Source organism: Sceloporus undulatus, chromosome 2 (assembly GCF_019175285.1).
Source record: "Sceloporus undulatus isolate JIND9_A2432 ecotype Alabama chromosome 2, SceUnd_v1.1, whole genome shotgun sequence".
Classification (NCBI taxonomy): domain Eukaryota; kingdom Metazoa; phylum Chordata; class Lepidosauria; order Squamata; family Phrynosomatidae; genus Sceloporus; species Sceloporus undulatus.
The window spans coordinates 223,934,217-223,956,214 of record NC_056523.1 but is presented as its reverse complement, the minus strand read 5'-3'; the positions used below and the strand labels follow the sequence as shown (position 1 = coordinate 223,956,214).

Below are 21,998 nucleotides of genomic sequence, written 5' to 3'. Positions count from 1 at the left end.
ACGTGTGTAGGTGGTGTTTAGAGGCCCCTCAATGTTGGGGTTTTCAGGCCAAGGCGACTCCCCCAGAAAGACCCCCAACGGTCTCTTATATGTGGGGGGCATTAAAGGGCTCCGTGGCTTCCCTGGAGTCGGGGAATATGAGCTTTTTCTTTCCCCAAACTCCTCGCTTCCCTGACCCAGACACGTGGAGGAGGAGGAGGAATAGGAGGTGGTTATTATTATTGGGGGGCTTATTGCCTTTCCAACGCCCCCTTTCACGTCTTAAGCCATAAAAGGGACCCCAAAATCCCTCCCCCACACAGCCAGCCTCCCTCCCTCCTCTCCTTCCCTCCCCGCCTTCTTTCCAAACCTCCCCCTCAGCATTGATTTCCCCTTCCCTCAGGTCTGAGGTGACTTGGCTCCTTCCCATCCATCCAAATGCTGGGGATTTGGGATTGGGTCGGAGGGAGTCTTGTGTGGCAAGTTTCTTCGCTCCCTTTTGTTTGCCGGGTTGTTTGTTTGTTGTGGTGTTGTTTCAACGGATAACACCCCCCCAAGAGCGTTTCTATTGTCCTTCCTCTCCCCCCCAACACACAAATCCCAGTGACTCGACATTTTTTTTGGTCCTAACACAAACGAGAAAGGTATTAAGTCTTTGGGTGGTATACTCCTCCACAGTTAAAAGAGGATCCCCTCCATATTGAGAGGATAAGGATTAGTTCATAAAACTTGGAGTTTGGGGGGTAAAGGGGGGGAGAGAGTTCAGGGTTTTGCTGGTTATTTTGTCAAGTTGCAGAACCATTGACTTGGAAGGGATCCTCAAGGGCTCTCCAGTCCAACCCTCTTCTGCCATGCAGGAATACATAGGATCCTAAGGTTGGAAGTGATCCCCCAGGGCCCAGTCCAACCCCATTCTGCCACGCAGGAATACATCAAATCCTAGAGTTGGAAAAGACCTCAAAGATCATACAGTCCAGCCCCATTCTGCCATGCAGGAGTACATAGGACCGTAGAGTTGGAAGAGACCCCAAGGGCCATCTAGTCCAGCCCCCTTCTGCCATGCAGAAGACACATAGGATCCTAGAGTTGGAAGGGATCCTCAAGGATCATCCAGTCCAACTCCATTCTGCCATGCAAAGCCCTCTCAGGGACAAATGGCCATCCAGCCTCTGTTTAAAAATAGCCTCCAAAGAGCTGGAACCCCAAAGTTGACACTCCCCTCAGCGTGTTTACACTGGGATGGTGATTGGGACAAATAGGGCATTACCTAAAAGCCATCTTGTATGGGTGCCCAGGCCAAGATGTTAGCTAATTGCTTGTCCCTCCTTTGCTCAGGTTTTTCTCTCTTTCCCTCCAGGGTGTCCTATGGAGAGTCAAACCCCTTTGGTTGTCATAACAATGTTGTCATTTTAAGCCTTACTGCTCACTCTTTTCTTTTTGTATAGCACTTCACTGGCATTTGTAGTAAGGAGGTGCCAAGATAGCAGTAACTGTGTGAGCTCCAGGCTTGTCCTCCAAATCAGGGGACATGGCATCTGGCATAGGATCCCCATCTCCCTGCTCGGCTGGCAGCGACGAGGAGGACATGGAAATCCTGTTGAACAACAGTATCCACCAACATCAAGGTATACGGACGGACAGATTGAAGCGATGCAATTGAATTTCTCGTTTTGGAATGGCTTTTTCTTAGAAGAAGGAGTAAAGAGCTTGTCTATTGTCTTTTTCAACCAGGGAGGGCCATGAGATCCCTCCCATCCAGCCACCCACCCACAAAACAAAAGGAGGGGACTTGAGACACTGAGTTTAATCCATACCCTCCCTCCTTTAATGGGTTTAACTTGGAGGCAGCAACTTGCCCTCTATCGAATCTTCTCTGCTTTCTGATAACTCTGATGTGTCATTCTGGTTGCAGTGGGAGAACCTGGAAGTTAGGGATGGAGCAGGGAGCAAAAATTGTTCATAACTTTCAGATAAAGCACTTACCGCTCTGGCTGCTAACACATGGGATGCCTTGCTTGCTTGCCTGCTTCCTCAACTTCCTGTGGCTCCTCCTCAGTCGTTTTGAATATTTAGCCTCTGATTCTGAACTTGTTTTTGCAAGAATATGGAATACTGGATACAAAAGAATTGAGCAAGGGAACGTTTCGTTTAGTAGGATCCTACCTGTTTATTATAAGAGTGCATGTTACTACCTTTTGCCTTCCTTTTGCTGAATATGTGATGGAGTTAATTTCTTGGGCCTGTTATGGGGAGAGGAGGTCTGGAAAATAGGGTAGTAGGGGCAAGGAGGAAGAGTTTGGACAGAGTTTCCTATCGATAAAATACATTTCAGCCCACTTGGAAGGATGTATGAGGTGGACGTGTACCTGGCTGTCTTTTGTCCACTGGAGAGCTCAAATACGTCTATGACCAAAATGAGATGTGCTTTGAGCTATTACATGACCCATTTTACTTCCCAGCCACACCCAATGTAGTTTGCTTCACAGCTGCTCACCTGAGGATTGAGTAGTCCTGCACAGTACAGCGGGGAGGTGGAAATGGTGTGGTTTGTCATATATTTTTTTATTCTGAAGTATGGATCTTGGCATCATTTGACTTATGGAGGGGCCACCATGGCAACATAGGTCTGGGAATACAGTGAGCATCTCCCTGGTGCTTTGGATCCCTGGGAACTACAGTCCTTGTTACCTCAAGAGTGTCACCTGTCCTGTCTTTTCTGGAGTCCAGAAGGAACAAGGATTCAGATGGGAAAGTAGAGATTTTTTCCCCAGGGTTTGTTTGGACCCCTAGACCAAAGAGGGAGATGGTTCTCTTCTGTGGATATTAGAAAGCCTAGAGGAAGTGTGTAGAGGATCCTTGCCTCCAGGCTTTTTGGAGCGCAGTTTAAGGTTCTCTGAAATGTGTAAGGTCTGGGGAGGGTGGGTAGGCTATGCTGGAGGAAAGGATGCAAAGAAAATACTTCTGGCATGGGATATATTTGTTAGTTTGGGAATGCAGGACTCCACCCGCAGCAGTTTCCCCCCTGATCCTTGTCCTTCAGTTGCAGCAACTGCTGTGACCTGTGGCTTCCCTCATCCTGCCCAGTGCCTGTGGTTAGGAGGCCATTTTCCCTTGGAGGGAGAGCTAGTGACTCTGGCTGCGTGAAATGGGCGGGGGTGGCAGAGGGAGGGGGAGGGAGGAAGGGAGGGAGGGAAGGAGAGTGGCCGGGTTACTGTGGATCTTGTCACAAAGGAAGCTGCCGGCTGGCTGTGCCCCTCTGGGCTTTTGGGGGGGTGGAGGATTGGAAGAACAGATGGGAATGTGGTCTGTCAGAGTGAGGAGTGATGTGTTAAGTGTGTGCCTCTGTGTGTGTGTATGTGTTGTGCGTGTCTGCCTCTGCAAAGGGGGGGAGGATGGAGTGTTAAAGCTTGCATTTGCATAGCGAAGAGGTAATTGTGAGTTAGAAGGAGCTGGCACCTGACTAAGCACCTGGTGGTTGAAATGGAACCTCTGCATAGTAGCAGTCTAGTCATGATGAAGGAGTCTAAATAGTTGCTTATAGAGTTAGTTGGAAGCAATGGGATTATATTGGGGATTTTGAGACTGCCTTGATCATTATTTAGCAGGTGACTGTTGGCCGATGGATTCTCTTGCTTGTTGACGTAAATTTCAGCTCCCTGTGTCTGATTTTTGGGACAGTGTCAGTTATCTGTCCTGCCCACTTAATCATGTAATGCTAGTGTTGGACTAATAATCCATACTTCTCAGAATGCAAAAGGGGGGGCTGGTGCATGAGAATGTTACTTACAGAACACAGTTGTGTTATCGGATATATGTGGAGGTAGGAACACAGGTAGATGAAATTAAGAAAGTTTTAAATGCATATGAAAAGATGTTGTCTATGGCATGCTTTGTCAGTGTGCTTTGTCCCATAAAATTGGGATCTAATTTAGGACAAGAAATCTAAAAGTTTTTTTAACTGAGTTGTCTTTCTGTGTTGCTTCTGTAACTTTGTTCAGAGCCAGAAGAAGAGCCAGAGGAAGAGCTGTTATCAGAAGCAGAGATACCAAAAATCAAGAAGAAGAAGAAGCCGAAAAAAACGAAAGAACCTAAAGTGCCCAAGCTCAGTAAACGTCAGAAAAAAGAGGTAAGGGATATAGAGCAGGACATACAGATATTTGGAAGAAAAATGACTTTCTGCACAGACGGGTCTGCATGCTAATCTTTTTTGAAATGCCTAGGCTTGAGTGCTAACTATATGCCTGGATTCTTCTATCTCCCTCCATCCCAGCTTGGCGACAGCTCAGGTGAGGGAAATGAATTTGTGGAGGAGGAAGAGGAAGTGCTGCTGCGCTCAGACAGTGAGGGAAGTGACTATACCCCTGGCAAGAAGAAGAAGAAGAAACTTGGGCCTAAGAAGGAGAAGAAGAGCAAAGCCAAGCGCAAGGAGGAAGAAGAGGAAGAAGATGAGGATGATGACTCCAAGGTGAATGGGGAGATACTTGAATGTCCCACTAAATTATTTCCAGTTTTCCTGTTATCCTTGCACACACCTCATTCCTCCTCATTCTTGATTTGGCTTTAGGTGGACCAAACAAAATGTACTACTAAATGAGAGTGATGTTTTACTTCTTAGGGGCTAAAAGAATGACTAGTCTTGATTCTTCAGAGTAGTCATTTCTATCCTATTGCAGGGTCCTCCTCAAACATTCTCTCTGGTTTTGCCTTTCTAGTAAATATCTGTTCAGGAAAGGGGTGAAGTCTACTTAGTGTTGGCACTCTCTAACTGCTTTTCTTGTCCCTTTCGCTAGGAACCTAAGTCTTCTGCCCAGCTTTTAGAGGACTGGGGCATGGAGGATATTGATCATGTTTTCACAGAGGAGGATTATCGCACTCTTACCAATTACAAGGCTTTTAGTCAATTTGTCAGGTACGTTCTACTGGTTTTTTGCATTCATTTCAGGAATATAGGTTAGAGAAGATGAGTGGTCAGTGAACTAATGTGCTATAAAGTTGAAGAGCATAATCCATGAGCCTCACCTTTACTGCTAAATCTGTTGGATGTCAGTATAAATGCTATTGTAGCTCTGCCTCAGCATCTCATCTATGATAATGAAGGGGAGGAGGACATAATGGTATCTGCCTTAAAGGGCTCTCGTAAGACATACTGAGAGAATGTGTTAAAAATATGAATATTATGGAAAGATATTAAATGAACTGTCACTGTCATAATACTTGGAAGTGTGTGTGTGTAAATATATTGGATTGCTCTGGAAAATGGCTTCACTATTCTACATAGAAGGGTAAATCTACAGCGTATTATAAATAAAGCATAATAATAAGGGGAGATGCTGAAATAGAGTTTTTAGAGTAAATGGCCACAAACAATGGTCTGTCTGATCCCAAGTTTTCCTTATACTAATGCATGAAAAGTTTTTCCTCTCTCTGCTGCTGCTTTAAGTTAGTGGTGTTGGGGTGAGATTGGTAAAGATTTCCAAGACATCCAGAGTGATCAGCATGGTGTTCTTTTTCTCCTCCTTCTTCTGCCCCATCACCTCAGGCCACTTATTGCTGCCAAGAATCCCAAAATTGCTGTCTCCAAAATGATGATGGTTCTGGGGGCCAAGTGGAGAGAGTTCAGCACAAACAACCCCTTTAAAGGGAGCTCTGGGGCATCTGTGGCAGCTGCTGCTGCAGCTGCAGTAGCTGTGGTAGAAAGCATGGTAGCTAATGTGGATGCAGTCCTTCCTCAGCCTCCAGTTGAAGTGCCACTTCGAAAGGCCAAGACCAAGGAAGGCAAAGGTAAAGGACTTATATGGGGTTAGCTGGGTTATATGGGGCAGTCACCATCTTTTTAAGGATATCACTTCATTCTGGCAACTCTGAACAATTCTAGCTTGCTATGCTTCCAAGATAATTCTGGCAATCTCTTACAAGGTCTTTGGCAAAACTCTTCATCTTGCTTGTTTTCTACTTTTGCGGTGCTGAGTACAGGTTAGTCTATGGTGCTAGTTAATAATGGGGTTGATGATGGTGTCTTTTAGGGCCTAATGCCAGGAAGAAGCCCAAGCCCAGTCCTCGTATTCCTGATATCAAAAAACCCAAGACAAAGAAAGTGGCACCTTTGAAAATCAAGCTGGGGGGATTTGGTTCCAAGCGTAAAAGATCATCGGTGAGTTTTTCCTATTAGGTAAGAGGGGTGGGAGCTTGCTCCTGCCCACTTGATCATCCTTCAAGATACTATATGAGTGGTATGAACATCATATTAGACTCTGTGACCTGGTTTTGTTTTGATTTTCTTTCAGAGTGAGGAGGATGACCTGGATGTTGAGTCAGATTTTGATGATGCAAGCATTAACAGCTACTCTGTGTCAGATGGATCAACCAGTCGTAGCAGCCGCAGCCGCAAGAAACTAAAAGCAGGGAAAAAGAAAAAGAAAGGTATTGAACTTTGCTCAGATGAGAAATGTGATATGTAGAGTATGTGAGTTAAGCGATGCAGATTTTATGATTAGAAGAGTGTGGTTAAGATGCTGACTCCATTGATTACAACATCGGCAGGTTGGCAGTTTAAGGCCTGGGTGCCAAATTATGGGATGAGCCCCCCTCGCCAATCCCAGCTTCTGCCAACCTAGCAGTTCAGAAGTATGCAAATGCAAGTAGATAAATAGGTACCACTCCAGTGGGAAGGTAAACAGTGTTCTGTGCAATCATGCTGGCCACATGATCACAGAGTAGTCTCTGACAATGCTGGCTCTTTGGCTTAGTAACGGAGATGAGCACCGCCCCCTATGGTCGGACATGACCTGACAACCTTGTCAGTTGGTAATATCTTTACCTTTATAGAGCTGAGAGCACATGCACAGTATAAAGGTTTTTCCAAGCAAGAAAACCTGCTGTGAGATTGACAGTTTCAAAAATTTTTAGTGCTTTTTGGACCTTTTATTCTATAAAGTGAGTATTTTTCTGCTCCAGCTTTGGGATCTGATGGTGGCATTCAAGACCACCACTTCAGCAGCTGTAGTTTCCTAATCTGTGGATCTTTGCAATCTACATAGTGTATTAATGCATGAGGCTTAAGTAGCTTCCATGAAGAACTCATTGCTGTCATATGTAATGATTTCTCCACTGTGTTGCTCTGCTAGGAGAAGAAGATTCTGCTGCAACTGTTGATGGCTATGAAACAGACCACCAGGACTACTGTGAGGTGTGCCAACAGGGGGGAGAGATCATCCTGTGTGACACTTGCCCTCGTGCCTATCACATGGTTTGTCTGGATCCAGATATGGAGAAAGCGCCAGAGGGCAAGTGGAGCTGCCCACATTGTGTGAGTTTTGGGTTACATTATGTAAGTTAGAAGACTGGGAAGGTAGTGTTAGGCAGATTGCCTATTGGGATTTTTAGCACCTTAATCTAACTTCTCCTTCTCCTTTAGGAGAAAGAGGGCATCCAATGGGAGGCCAAAGAAGATAATTCTGAGGGTGAGGAAATAATGGAGGATGCTGTAGGCGATGCAGAAGAGGAGGACGATCACCACATGGAGTTCTGCCGTGTTTGTAAAGATGGTGGAGAGCTATTGTGCTGCGATGCCTGTCCTTCTTCTTACCATATCCACTGCTTGAATCCCCCATTGCCGGAGATTCCCAACGGAGAGTGGCTTTGCCCACGCTGTACTGTGAGTTCTTAAGTTCTTTCACAAGTGGGGAATTTAAGCTTAGTTAGTGACTGTGGGAGTGCCATACATGAGATGGCATTTGGCCCTAGGTGATAAAAACAGGCATGGCTGCCATAGAGAACATTTTGTCCCAAATGAATAAGTAAAAACATATTTGGATGTGAAGTAGATTACTGCATTTTGGTAAAAGCAGCCAAATTCAGATACAATTTTTCATTGTCATCATTATCATCTAAAACAATTATGACGGCTGAGCTCTTAACCATGGATAAGTTTCAGACCATTTGAAACTCCAAAAGTTAGGAGTTTCACTTTTGATGATGTGGAGATGAGCTGCCAATTAAAATGGCTCATCACTTATAAACTACTATGACTTTTGCAGATGTTTCTATAAACTCTGTCAGCTCCCAGATGCCCCAGCATACTGTTGCTCTCTGCACCCAGCAAAAGGCTTAGTTTGTTGAAGAACTCTCCTTTTCCAGACTACACCTGGCAAGGTTTTCCATTTCCTCCCTAAATAGAGTATTTCTCCTGCTTTCATAGTTGGCAAAAATTCCATGCCTAGTCTGTTGGACAATTGGAGAGATAACCCCTGACAAATTTTCACTCTTTTTTTGTAGATTGTAGAATGCATATTAGAGCTAGAAATATTAGGGCCTTTTCAGGGTAATATATGAACAAATTGTGGTTGAGCTCTCTGGCATTGTAGATAGTTTTGAAAATAATCGGAAGTTCTAGCAAACGTCGAAGGAGTGAGGGCAGAGAGAAGAAAATTCTTATGGAGAGCAATCTTTATAAATCTCTGCATATTTTCTCTAGTGTCCACCTCTGAAAGGCAAGGTGCAGAAGATTTTGACTTGGAAGTGGGGACAGCCCCCACTACCCACACCAGTACCACGACCAGCTGATGCAGATCCAAATGCACCTTCTCCCAAGCCACTGGAAGGAAAGCCTGAACGACAGTTCTTTGTCAAATGGCAGGGCATGTCCTACTGGCACTGCTCCTGGGTGTCTGAGCTGCAGGTAAATGAAAGAGGTCTTTTATTGGGTTAAAGAAAGGAATCTGACTAACTCCATGTTAAGATGGTGTGTAACTGCATCTGTTTGTACCACAGCTGGAACTGCATTGTCAGGTAATGTTTCGTAATTACCAACGTAAAAATGATATGGATGAGCCCCCCTCAGGGGACTTTGGAGGGGAAGAAGAGAAGAGCCGCAAGCGCAAGAACAAGGACCCCAAGTTTGCAGAAATGGAGGAACGTTTTTACCGTTATGGAATCAAGCCAGAGTGGATGATGATCCATCGGATTCTCAACCACAGGTGAGGAAAACAGTAGGGATAGCCTGAAAACCAAAACTAAGCAGGCTTTCCCAGAATGTGTTTTCTTTCTAGAAGGCAGGAAAGGAAGAACAACTGGATTTTCTTGCAGAGTATATATTGTGGTTTGGGATCAACTACACTTTGAGGGCCCTGATTCTTGATGCTAGTGGCTCTAACTCTGTACACCAAAATTTGGGGGCTTTTGGAAAGAACAGGGATAAGAGAACTTTTCACTGTTTTGTCAAAAGAATTAGACTGATGTTTAGTGATTTTTCATCAACCAAACATTCTGTCAAAGAACTTCAGTCCCACAAAGATAGAAACAAAAAGCTTTATTCTTCCTGTTCCAAGAGTGATACATTTTAATATATTTATCATTTTTAGTACTGTAGTGGCAGGGAAATGGAGAGTTAGATGAACCATGAAATGTCCAAAGTTACTACTAGAATGCCAGAAAGTCACAGATACTCTGGGTTTCAGAAGACTGCATGTCAAACTTGCCAGAAGGCATAGAGTTTGAGAGTGTGAATTCTTAGTAATGGTTATGAAAATGTGGTGCCCCACCTAGACTGCTTCTGTGTCACACTGGTGTATGTATATCACGGGTTTGACAACCACCTTTAGATTACTATCAAGATTGTGTTTTTCTTCCAGTGTGGATAAGAAGGGGAATGTTCACTATCTCATCAAATGGAGAGATCTACCATATGACCAAGCTTCTTGGGAAAATGAGGAGGCAGAAGTGCAGGATTATGATATCTTCAAGCAGGGATATTGGAATCACAGGTGATGGCATAGCTTTATTGAATACTTTATTGAACATTGGAAAAGAGAATGACAGTTTGGTAATATGAATGGGGTGTGGGTATTTTGCTGCTTTATTCCTGAAAGTATTATGACTCTGTATCAGCCCTGTACCTTTTGCTCTGAGTAGGAAATGTTTCCCATCTATCTTCTGTTGTATTTCAGAGCCTGTCTAATGACACTGGTTGTTTTCTTACACAGGGAGTTGATGAGAGGTGAGGAAGGAAGACCCGGCAAAAAGATAAAGAAGGTGAAGTTACGGAAATTAGAGAGGCCCCCAGAAACACCAACAGTTGATGTGAGTTAATAGTGGGCGTGAGAGAGATAAAAAGGTAGAAGTGTATTGGAGCTTGCATGGTCAGGATGGGAGAAAACATGTAGCCAAAGCATGAACTAAATTTCTGTAAGGTCATCATAGAATCATAGAGTTGGAAAAGACTGCAAGAGCCATCCCATTCTGCCATGCAGGAACTCTCAGTCAAAGCATCCCTGACAGATGGCCATCCAGCCTCTATTTAAAGACTTCTAAGGAAGGAGACTCCACTACACTTCAAGGGAGTGTGTTCTACTGTCAAATAGCCCTTTCTGTCAGGAAGTTCCTCCTAATGTTGAAGTGGAATCTCTTTTCCTGTAAGTTGAAGCCATTGTTCTGGGTCCTGTTCTCTGGAGCAGCAGAAAACAAGCTTGCTCCCTCCTCAATATGACATCCTTTCAAATATTTAAACAGGGCTATCATATCACCTCTTAACCTTCTCTTCTTCAGACTAAACATCCCCAGCTCCCTAAGGCGTTCCTCATAGGGCATGGTTTCCAGACCTTTCACCATTTTAGTCGCCCTCCTTTGGACACGCTCCAATTTCTCAACATCCTTTTTAAATTGTGGTGCCCAGAAATGGACACAATATTCCAGGTGGGGCCTGACCAGAGCAGAATAGTGGCACTATTACTTCCTTTGATTTAGACACTATACTTCTATTGATGCAGCCTAAAATTGCTTTGGCCGCATCGCAATGTTGACTCATGTTCAGCTTATGGTCTACTTGGACTCCTAGATCCCTTTCCTATGTAGTCTCGTTCAGCCAGGTGTCACCCATCTTATATCTGTTCATTTCAATTTTCCACCCTAAGTGCAGTACCTTACATTTCTCCATGTTGAAATTCATTTTGTTAGCTTTGGCCCAGCTTTCTAATCTATTAAAGTCATTCTGAATGTTGATCCTGTCCTCAGGGGTACTGGCTACTCCTCCTAATTTGGTGTCATCTGCGAATGTGATAAGTATACCCCCAATTTTGTCATCCAAGTCATAGCAAGCATGTATGATTTCTATAGTTACCTGGAAACCTGGCCCTGAATCAGTTTTGATGTTGTTAGGTAGAATTTTTATCTCAGGTTGCACCTAGTGAGATGAGGTTAGTTCACTATTTCATAAATACACACCTTGTGTCAAAGCAAGATGAAGCTATGGAATAAAGGGCAAATGATGCTCCTTCTGGCAGTTGGTGCTTTCTGTTGTTGAATGGGAATATGCAGGAACACAGTTCAGTTGTCTAAAGGGGAATTTGCTTCTCTGAAATGGTGAAATACAGTGGTACCTCGGGATACGAAATACCCAGGTTACGAATTTTTCGGGATACGAAAAAATCCCATAGGGATTTATTGTTTCGGGTTACGAAAGTTTTTTCGGGTTACGAAAAAACTCCGGCGCTGTTTAAATGGAGCCGCGGCAGAGCCGCGACTTTTTTCCCCATTAGCGCCTATGGCAATTCGGGTTACGAAGGTTTTTCGGGTTACGAAATTAGCTGCGGAACGAATTAATTTCGTAACCCGAGGCACCACTGTAAACTTTTACCAGAACAGTTGATCTTATCTGATGAGCTCTCAACCATTTTCAATAATCTGTAGTCTGTATCAGATTAAGCCTTCTCAGTAGCTACTCCGAAGTTGTGAATCTCCCTTCCAAGAGGGTTTTGGTTAGGCCCCTTCCAGCAGGTAAAGGCCTTCTCATTTAGACATGCATTTAGTTTTTAATTTGTTTTACGAAGTGCAGCTTTTAATGGGGTGTTGTTCCTCTGTTAAATATACTTTTAATACTTTAAAACTTGTGTGCTTTAAATAGAATTCTGGTTTAATTCTTTTAGTTTTGTATTACTCTTGTTGAATTGTACTTTGTTTTAGGTGATTGGAAGCTAATTTGTGATTTATATTGGTTGAAAAGCAGGATGTCAAACAAACAAATAAAACCAGTTCTCGTCATCTTAAAGCTGTCTTGAAATTCCCATCACTTTTAACTAATATGTCAATGGGAGTTGAAATCCAAAACAGCTGGAGATTTAATACATTTGGAGGGCACCAGGTTGAGCAAGGCTGGTCTTTAGTATGTAAAATTTCTGGGAATTTTGAAGTGGGGGGAAGAGAATTCTCTCCTATTTTGGGAAAAATGCAATATTTGTATCTTTTACAGATTGGAAGTCATTTTGTTATTTTATGAGCATGAAAGTGTATTACATATAAAGTTGTTTGTCTTAACAGTATCATGTTTCATATATCATATTAAAAATACAGTTTATTGAGACAATTATTATAAGTAGAGTTAACTTTTCTGTTTAAAAAAAACCCTTTTTTGTTATGTTACAAGTTAGCTATGTTGTCCTGAGCTACAAAGAAATTTATTGGTTTTGCAGGTTTATTAGGAGCAGGCAAAAACATTAAAGATAGAAGAAACCTTCAGCATAGTAAAAGATAATTGTTTTGTCCCCTTTTGTATTTTTATAGTGCCAAGTAGGCATTACAAATTTATTTCCATAAAAAATAAAAACAGAGAAAAAAGAAAGCAGGGATGGGAATAGCATTGATCTGATCCTATACATAGACTTACATAAGTTTTTTGAATTAATTTGGGGGAGATTAAATATGTATTTCATTTTATTTATGGGATTTATATACTACCTTTCTCTCAAAATGGGATCCACCGTTATGTGAACAACTTTACTTACAAACTTTTTATTCGTCATATTTCATAATCCCATTTTCCCAGGAAGAAAGTCTTTGAGAAAAAGTATTTTACCAGGGTTTCACATTGCTACCTGGTCTACACAGAATCCAGAATGTGCAAGGTTTTTGCCTGATTGAAATGTTCTGATTTTTCTGTTCTTTGCAGTTTCCATTTATTCTTCATAGATACCATCATTTTCCCTGTAGTTATGTCCCTTGTTCATAGCAATAGCTATGCTATCTCTATCCTTTCCTTATCAAACATTTCACAAGCAGGGAATATAGACATTCTTTAAATAAAATGGAAATTTGCATGCATATGCTCAGGATCTGTACTTGCTGGAATGTGCACATAAGACTTCTGATTAAGATGTCTTACACTGTGCTCATTTGTTTTTGATGCTAGAGATGGAGAGGTTATAGAAGAAGAAAGAGAGAGGCTAAAATTTGTTAACTCTGGTTCAGGATCTAAAGTCATTAGTGTGGCAAGTTTTAGAAACCAGGCTTGTTGTGCTAAACTCAGAACTGGAACACACTGTGCTACCCAGTGAAACAGTCCTTGGTAGCTGGCTTGTCTCAGTACTGCCAGGCAGGAATGAGACCATTCTGAATTGGTTTTCTACATCTCTGCAGCCTACCGTAAAGTATGATAGACAACCTGATTACCTTGATGTGACTGGAGGAACACTGCATCCTTATCAGCTGGAGGGCCTGAACTGGCTGCGTTTCTCTTGGGCCCAAGGCACAGACACCATTCTGGCTGATGAAATGGGTCTGGGAAAGACTGTACAGACAGCAGTGTTTCTGTACTCACTTTACAAAGAGGTGAGGTTCAAGTATCTTTTGAAATATGTATGTACAAATGTTCCAGAAGTGTGTTTCCTGTTGTGTTAAATTTTGGGTTTATCTTACCATAGGGACACTCTAAAGGGCCTTTCTTGGTGAGTGCTCCATTGTCTACCATCATCAATTGGGAGAGAGAATTTGAAATGTGGGCCCCTGACATGTATGTGGTGACTTACGTTGGGGACAAAGACAGCCGAGCTATTATCCGTGAGAACGAATTTTCTTTTGAAGACAATGCTATACGTGGTGGAAAGAAAGCTTCCAGAATGAAGGTACTATGGCAGACTAACTTGAATTAGTGCTTTTTTGAGAATGTTTTGGGCTTCTGAGTAGATCCTAGTGACATTTAAATGATGAATACTGGGAGTCTAGTTCTTGTCTATGACTACACTTTTCTTCCCTTCATTTTCTTTAAAATACTAATGGTGTGCCCTTTAATACTTTTAGAAAGAAGCATCTGTTAAGTTCCATGTGTTGCTCACTTCCTATGAGTTGATCACAATTGACATGGCTATTTTGGGCTCTATTGACTGGGCTTGTCTTATAGTGGATGAAGCACACAGATTGAAGAATAATCAGTCCAAGGTAGGGACAAATTACTTATCTGAAACTCCCATGATTCCTAATTTCATGATTTATGCCTTAGGCTATAGAAGGTTTCCTAGATTTTATATCTTTTTCTTTTTGAACTACCATGGTTAATGAGCTTTTCAGCCGACTATGTCACCTGCAACTTTTTTATACTCTTTGTACACGTTTAGATTTAGTTATATTAACACTTCATAATAGCTTAGGGTATGCCTTGCAGCTCCCATGCAATGTAATTACAGCTTTTGCACAAATTTGTTGCACAAGTGTATCTGCCTTTAAGAACAAACAACATTTGTCTAAAGAATCTTTGTTTAAGCATTATGTTTCTACTGCCATCCCAAAATATCTGGAGTCTTCATTTTAATCCCATGTTGATTTTCTTTTCTTGTGGTTTATGAAACAGTGTGACATTAGTACATTTTTCAAAATGTTACAGGGTTATGCCTTTACATAGGTCAGAGATTACACAGTTTATGTAAAACTCATAGACAAAATGAGTGTTTGTCTTCTGTTCCATTGAAATACTTGAAAATGTATAACAGTAAATCTCTCCTTTTTCTTTCTCCCAACACTGCCTTCAGTTTTTCCGGGTGTTGAATGGCTACTCTCTTCAGCACAAACTCCTGCTTACAGGGACCCCTCTGCAGAACAATCTGGAGGAATTGTTTCACCTCCTTAACTTCTTAACACCAGAAAGATTTCAGTAAGTCCTGCAGTGTACAGTTCGACACAGTTTCTTGGCTTGTAATTTAGTGGTTCCTTTTTGTTTTCTCTCTTCTTGAGTGTCTGTCTCAATTCTTTCATAGCAACCTGGAGGGCTTCCTAGAGGAGTTTGCAGACATTGCCAAGGAAGATCAGATCAAAAAGCTTCATGATATGTTGGGTCCTCACATGCTGAGGCGCTTGAAGGCTGACGTCTTCAAGAACATGCCTTCCAAGACAGAGCTTATTGTCAGAGTGGAACTAAGTCCTATGCAGAAGTAAGTGTCAGATCATTGTTTGCTTATTTCTTTATTGAATGAACTTTTTTGTTTTGTTTTGTTTGTTTGTTTGTTTTTGAAGCATCCTGAAATAAATTAGTTTTAGTTAATGCATCTCTCCAATTTTGTCTTGGGATGCTGATTTAGAGTTAAATGTGTGATATATTCAGATCTCAGTTGTTAATCCTCCATGCTTGCTCAGGTATATAAAATAGACTTTTACTTCTCAGAGGTCAAAGTGGTTGGAGTTTGGTAACAGATCTGTGCTTCAGTGTGCTGGTGCTAAGTGTTTGCAACTGATTAGTGTTATGTGAAAAGAGGTTAGTAAAGTGCATGTTTTACAGGAAGTACTACAAATATATCCTGACAAGAAATTTTGAAGCCTTGAATGCCCGAGGTGGTGGCAACCAAGTTTCTTTACTCAACGTGGTTATGGATCTGAAGAAATGCTGCAACCACCCATATCTCTTTCCTGTAGCTGCTATGGTAGGTTCCATTTTCCCTACAACCTTGTTTGAAAACAAGCATATATTTTACCTGCATTCCATTAGAGGAATTGGGCTGTTTGCTTTCTTGAGTTAAAAAAAACAACTCCTGCTTATGGCTTCTTACTGCTTTTTCTTGATAATTTACATTTATCAAGTACCACCTGCAACTATCTCTTGGGATCTTGATAGTTGACTTCATTATCAGTCTTGTGTTACAGTCACTAGTGAGGATGAATTTATCACTTGATGGTCATCTCAGGCTGAAATATGACATTTCTTAAGTAATAGAACATCCGTGTTTTGCTATGCTATCTCTTCCGTGGAGTGACCAGGATTTTTTTTGTAGATAAAAGATACAGAAATATGGCAAATGTAAAACTTAGTGAAGTACTGGAGCAGCATTGGCAAGAAGGCTACTAGAATACCTTCAGAATAAGATGACATTTGTGAACAATAATCTGGCCAAGACCAGAAATTCGAAAAATACCCTCTCTTCTAGCTACCTCCTTTTTAATTTCCTCTTTATATCCAGGAAGCACCGAAGATGCCCAATGGGATGTATGATGGCAGTGCTCTAATTCGTGCCTCTGGGAAGTTGCTTCTGCTGCAGAAGATGTTAAAGAACCTCAAGGAGGGAGGGCACAGAGTGCTAATTTTCTCTCAGGTAACTAAGAACAGTCTTTTCTTCCAGTGACTGTGGATGATTGTGTATCATAGAAGCTGTTAAAATGGTGGTACATTAGACCAATGAATTTAGTGCATCTTCCCTCTATTCATTATTATTATTTTAAGATGACCAAGATGTTGGACCTGTTGGAAGACTTTCTGGAACATGAAGGATATAAGTATGAGAGAATTGATGGTGGAATCACAGGAAATATGCGCCAAGAAGCCATTGATCGTTTCAATGGTATGGATATTAAAGAATGTATAACATGTTCTGTTACCTTGAATTTCTTCCTCCCCCTGCCCCACCCTTTGCCAATCATGTTGGATGACCTTTTAAATCACTGTGGTTCATCTGGAGAATCCTCTGAAAATGAAAGGACTGGGTACTCCAGGTCTATGGTGTTACAGTGTCTTGTCTTGTTTTTCTAGCTCCTGGTGCCCCACAGTTCTGTTTCTTACTTTCTACAAGAGCTGGAGGCCTTGGTATCAATCTTGCCACTGCAGACACCGTAATAATCTATGACTCTGACTGGAACCCACATAATGACATCCAGGTGAGTTTAAAGCACAAGACAAGACTATCAGATAGAATTTTAAAAAAGGATAAGGATGAAAATGATCATAGAATCATGATGAAAACATGTCATTGGAAGGTGAAGAAAATAAAAGTTCCAAAGCCAGAGAGAGAAATATGAATTGTAAAAACCTTTTCTCCCATCTCTTTTGCCTCTGTCAGGCCTTCAGCCGTGCTCACCGAATTGGACAAAACAAGAAAGTAATGATTTATCGTTTTGTCACAAGAGCCTCAGTGGAAGAGCGGATAACGCAAGTAGCCAAGAAAAAAATGATGCTGACCCATTTGGTTGTGAGGCCAGGATTGGGCTCGAAGACTGGTTCTATGTCAAAACAGGAGCTTGATGACATTCTTAAGTTTGGTACTGAAGAACTTTTTAAAGATGAAGCTACTGAAAGTGGTAAGAACCTGCGCAACACAACACAAAGTGAGTGAACTAGGTAACTTTTTCTTTGTTTCTTCTGTATGCTTTAATCCTCTGAATTAAAGCAGAGCATCTGTGTTCCTACTCTAGGTGATACCAAGGAAAGTGAGGACAGCAGTGTCATTCATTATGATGATAAGGCAATTGAACGTCTCCTGGACCGAAACCAGGATGAGATAGAGGATGCTGAGATCCAAGGCATGAACGAGTATCTGAGCTCCTTCAAGGTGGCTCAGTATGTGGTGCGTGAAGAGGAAATGGGGGTAAGTAAGAATTTAGTTACTGCTTCTTGGCTCTGGATGCATGGTAAAGGATCTCTATAGCAGGGATGGAGAACATTAGGCCCTCCGGATGTTTTAGACTAACTCTCACTGTCCCTTGCTGTTGACCATGCTGAACAGGACAGATGGGAGCCGTAGGCCAAAGCTAAAGGTTTCCCATTCTTGCTTTAAACCTACTGGGGAGTAAGGTCTGTGGGGGCTTGTTTCTGAGTAAGCCTGCATATGAAAGGGCTATTCTTAATAACTGATATTTCTGTGGTAGGAGGAGGAGGAGGTTGAACGGGAGATTATCAAACAGGAAGAGTCAGTGGATCCAGATTACTGGGAAAAGTTGCTTCGCCATCATTATGAACAGCAGCAAGAAGACCTGGCCAGGAATCTGGGGAAGGGCAAACGTATCCGCAAGCAAGTTAACTACAATGATGGCTCACAGGAGGACAGAGGTGTGTGGAGAACAGGAAGTGAAGTGGTTTAAGGGAGTGCCTTCCCCGTCCTCTGACAACTTAGTTGTACATTTTGTCTTTCCAGATTGGCAGGATGACCAGTCAGATAATCAGTCTGATTACTCTGTGGCTTCTGAGGAAGGGGATGAAGATTTTGATGAAAGGTCGGAAGGTAGGTATAAGGTTTTGTGCCCTTTGAATTTGGAATACAGAAGATGAAATGGCTGGATAGAGGAAATGTTGAAGGCATATGTGGTGTCATGATTTGAATGTCAGACCAGGATTAAAGCGGTCCAGACTAGAGATGGGAAAGCCCTGGAAAAAAACAGGAAAAATTCAGGGGGGAAAAAGTTTTTATCCTCTAGCCTTTTTATACCTTTAAAACAAGGTGTTCATATTCTCCAAATCATTTCTAAAAACTATGTACAATATGAGAAATTATTCTAATTTCTGTTCACTAAGCGAGAAGCACTGAGTGCATTTCTGTGCACTCAGTGAGGACAAACTTAAATTACAAAATGAACTCTCCAATGCAAGAGCAAGATGCATTTCTTCCTATAGGGGGCACTGCTATTGTCACTAGAGAAGAAAAAGGTCTGTTTGGTTCTGGTGTGTCCTCTTCGCTGGCATCAAAGCACTGGAAGGAAATACAGCAACAAAAAGGACCTGAACGTATACTTAGTTTAAAAAGGTAAGAGTTTAAATTTATCTGATTTCAGAAAATTGAACCTGAGTCATTGATTGATTGATTGATTGGGAGTATTTATATCCTGCTCTTCAGCCACAAAGCCTCTCAGAGCAGCTTACAAATTGTTAGACAGTTCCCTGCCCTCAGGTTGACAATATAAAAAGAAATGACATAAAAGGAGAAAGAGAAAGGAAAGTGGGGAAGGGGATCAAGTCTTCTTTCTCTGGGCTAGGCCTGATGGAGCTGGGCCTGTCCTTTTCTGAAGCCTAGGCTGTTGCAGATGGACTGGAGGGGGAGGGTCCTTCTTCTGTCTCTGGGTTAGGCCTGGTGGAGCTTCGCCCACCCTTCTCTCCCTCTGAGGCCAAGGCCCATTAGCTATATTAGTTTATAACCTTTTGGTAGGTAATAATTACATTACTTCTAATGTGGTTCTTTACTTCCCCCACCTGCACCCCTAGCTTAGTGTTTTCTTGCAAGCTAGCCACTAAATTATTTTTCTTTCCTATTCCCCTCAGGAAAATGATGAGACCAACATCTAATATATGGAAGCATTTTTACATTACAAGTTCTTCTCAGAAGAAAAATGTGATTTGCAAATATTGTCAGATGAAATACGCATTTCCAAATCCAGGATGACAAAACACATTCTTGTATGTAACAAGCATCCTGTAGATATTAAAAAATCCTTCATGGATCTAAGTGAAGACAACCATAAAGATGAACGTGCACAGAGCTTTCCTCAGCGTTCTCGTTCAAGAAGTCCTCTTCCTACTCCATCTGTAACATCAGCAGCATCTTCAGCTAAACACATATTGAAAACAATTGCATCTAAAAAATACTCAGTAACTTCATTTGTAGACAAGATGACTCCTGAAGATCAGGAAGAAATGGATAAAGCTCTTGCGAGAGCAATATATTCTGGATCACCATTATCAATAACTGAAAATACATTCTGGCAGGAAACTTTGAAATTATTATGACCATCATACTGGCTGCCCAGCCGACATTCTTTGAGCAAGCCTCTTTTGGAGTCGGAATATGGACGTGTAATGAAATCTGTGCAAGGAAAAATTAATGAAGCACTGTGTCTTGCACTACTTACTGATGGATGGACAAATATGAGAAGAGAAGGAATTATAAATTTTGTGATAACAACACTTCAACCAGTTTTTCTCAGAAGCATTGAAACAGGAGACAACAGACATACTGCGAGTATATCAGTTGTAAAATAATGTGAAGTCCTACAGAAAATTGGAAGCGGTAAAGTATTTGCTTTGCTGACTGACAATGTCAGCAATATGAAAGCAGCATGGGAGATCATAATGGATCCACATATTACTGCAGTAGGATGTGCATCTCATGGGCTAAACCTGCTTCTTAATGATATGAAACTGGACACCCTCAAATGATCTATAGAAAATCAAAAGGAAGTTATAAAATGTAAAAGCTACTCATATTGTAGCTGCAGTTTTTAAGAAGAAGCAAGTAGAAAAATTGCAAAGAATAAAATAGTGATTCTGAAGGTCTGTAGTAAAACTCAGTGGGGTGGAGTTGTGATCTCCCTTGGAAGTTTACTGAAAAATAAAGAAGCTCTTCAAGAAACAGTATAGTAGTTGAAGATCTTAAAGTACCCAGGAGTGTAAGAAACACTGTTCTTGATGAGGATGTCTTCTGGGTTCAGCTGCAGAATTCCCTGAAGATTCTAAAACCATTTCTTCTGCAATCACTGCATCTGAATCAGACAGTGCACTTCTGTCAGAAATTCCTCATCAAATGGCCAAGATAAAAACAGCTCTTTTTGAGAATCTCAGTGTATCTCCACTGTAGAAAAAAAAAATAAAGTGAAAGATTTTATTTTAAAAAAGAATTTTGTTGCCATCCAATTCATGCTGCTGTAAATATGTTAGAGCCAAGATTCAAAGGTGGTAATGTAAGTGATGATAGCACTGCTACTTCATTTGACTGGGTTACAAAACAAGCATCACACTTAGGACTTGATGTTGGGAAGGTACTTGCAAATGTTGCAGAATATAGAGCATCTTCAAGGATTTGGTCCAGGAATGCAATCTGGGATTCTGCAAAATGTATCCTCCTTGCAACATGGTGGCAAGGTCTTTGCACAGTGCAGCCTCTGCTTCTCACCTCCTTCAGATTCCTGCATCTTCTACAGCAAGTGAAAGAATCTGGTCTATGTTTGGAAACACACTAAATCAAGAAATAAACTGACATATGAAAGGGTAGAGAAAGTTATTTCAATCCGGGCAAATCTTGAGTTTCAGATATCCATGATAACTGATTCAGAAATCCATGATAACCTAATGAAGCAGAAGCAGAGAATGAAACTGATACTGATAACTGTACCTCAGAAAATGAGTCTGATTAAATTTCATGCCTGTTAATTAAATCTTAGTCTCTCCTCCCTTCCACACACTTCCCTCCCCCACAATTATTTTTTATTGGAATGGGTGCTTTATGTCTATTTGATACTGTGGAGAGGAAATATAAATATTTTTGTTACTAATGATGATTTCTTCTGTTTTTTCCCCCTGCTCCACATAAACCAACCTTCGGGAGATAGTTACAAATAAAATTAAAAAAATAAATAAAAGTACATTCTGTTGTAATAATTGTTTGAATACATTGTATTTTAATATACCAGTTAAGATAATTTTATGCCAAATCAAATTGTACATAGTCATATTTTATGTTCCTAAAGTAACAGAGTGACTCTCAACCTGTAAAAGGTGCTAAATTTCCATTTTTTTCCAGGGGGGGAAATGGATTTTTCCCTGTGGCTTCAACATTTCCAAAAATTTTACATCTCTAGTCTAGACTGAAGTCTTTATTCAACCATGAAACCTCACTGATTGATTTTGAAGTAGTATGTATGTCTCAGTCTACCTCAGGGGACTTGTTATGAAGAGAGAACTGGTGGAGGTGGGATAAGTGTGTACATTGCCTTGAGTTGGCATTGTATAAATTGAATCGGAGAAATAGGATGGAGACTTTTCATACACATCATCTATTTGTTCCCAATACATAGTGTATTGAAGGCTATCTTATCTAGTTATATTAGGCTGTATTAAACTGTACTTACTGCTCGTTTTTCTGTCTTACCAGCTGCTCGCCGACCTAGCCGCAAAGGCCTAAGGAATGATAAAGACAAGCCCTTGCCCCCTTTGCTTGCCCGTGTTGGAGGAAACATAGAGGTAAATCATAATGTATGCTGCTCTGGGCATTTTGCAATAAAGTATGGTACAGAAA

The 21,998-nt window shown here is 41.4% G+C and overlaps 1 protein-coding gene across 2 annotated transcripts in view; it reads left to right on the top strand.

Annotated features, from left to right (window-relative positions):
- Nucleotides 1-21,998, top strand: part of CHD4 (chromodomain helicase DNA binding protein 4) — a 33,299-nt gene that overhangs the window by 223 nt on the left and 11,078 nt on the right. Inside the window, exons 2-28 of one of the 2 annotated variants that reach the window (XM_042453858.1) lie at nucleotides 1,425-1,604; nucleotides 3,978-4,105; nucleotides 4,250-4,444; nucleotides 4,770-4,888; nucleotides 5,519-5,760; nucleotides 6,003-6,130; nucleotides 6,264-6,399; nucleotides 7,104-7,165; nucleotides 7,394-7,633; nucleotides 8,453-8,656; nucleotides 8,749-8,954; nucleotides 9,609-9,740; nucleotides 9,960-10,056; nucleotides 13,384-13,575; nucleotides 13,668-13,868; nucleotides 14,044-14,181; nucleotides 14,769-14,890; nucleotides 14,994-15,167; nucleotides 15,512-15,653; nucleotides 16,188-16,319; nucleotides 16,448-16,565; nucleotides 16,754-16,878; nucleotides 17,061-17,325; nucleotides 17,413-17,585; nucleotides 17,866-18,046; nucleotides 18,132-18,218; nucleotides 21,855-21,943. In XM_042453858.1, coding sequence (XP_042309792.1) covers nucleotides 1,508-1,604; nucleotides 3,978-4,105; nucleotides 4,250-4,444; nucleotides 4,770-4,888; nucleotides 5,519-5,760; nucleotides 6,003-6,130; nucleotides 6,264-6,399; nucleotides 7,104-7,165; nucleotides 7,394-7,633; nucleotides 8,453-8,656; nucleotides 8,749-8,954; nucleotides 9,609-9,740; nucleotides 9,960-10,056; nucleotides 13,384-13,575; nucleotides 13,668-13,868; nucleotides 14,044-14,181; nucleotides 14,769-14,890; nucleotides 14,994-15,167; nucleotides 15,512-15,653; nucleotides 16,188-16,319; nucleotides 16,448-16,565; nucleotides 16,754-16,878; nucleotides 17,061-17,325; nucleotides 17,413-17,585; nucleotides 17,866-18,046; nucleotides 18,132-18,218; nucleotides 21,855-21,943 — 4,125 coding nt within the window. In that variant the 5' untranslated portion in view covers nucleotides 1,425-1,507. Of the gene's footprint in view, nucleotides 1-1,424; nucleotides 1,605-3,977; nucleotides 4,106-4,249; nucleotides 4,445-4,769; nucleotides 4,889-5,518; nucleotides 5,761-6,002; nucleotides 6,131-6,263; nucleotides 6,400-7,103; nucleotides 7,286-7,393; nucleotides 7,634-8,452; nucleotides 8,657-8,748; nucleotides 8,955-9,608; nucleotides 9,741-9,959; nucleotides 10,057-13,383; nucleotides 13,576-13,667; nucleotides 13,869-14,043; nucleotides 14,182-14,768; nucleotides 14,891-14,993; nucleotides 15,168-15,511; nucleotides 15,654-16,187; nucleotides 16,320-16,447; nucleotides 16,566-16,753; nucleotides 16,879-17,060; nucleotides 17,326-17,412; nucleotides 17,586-17,865; nucleotides 18,047-18,131; nucleotides 18,219-21,854; nucleotides 21,944-21,998 lie in introns of both variants that reach the window. The other variant, XM_042453857.1, reaches the window with a different exon arrangement.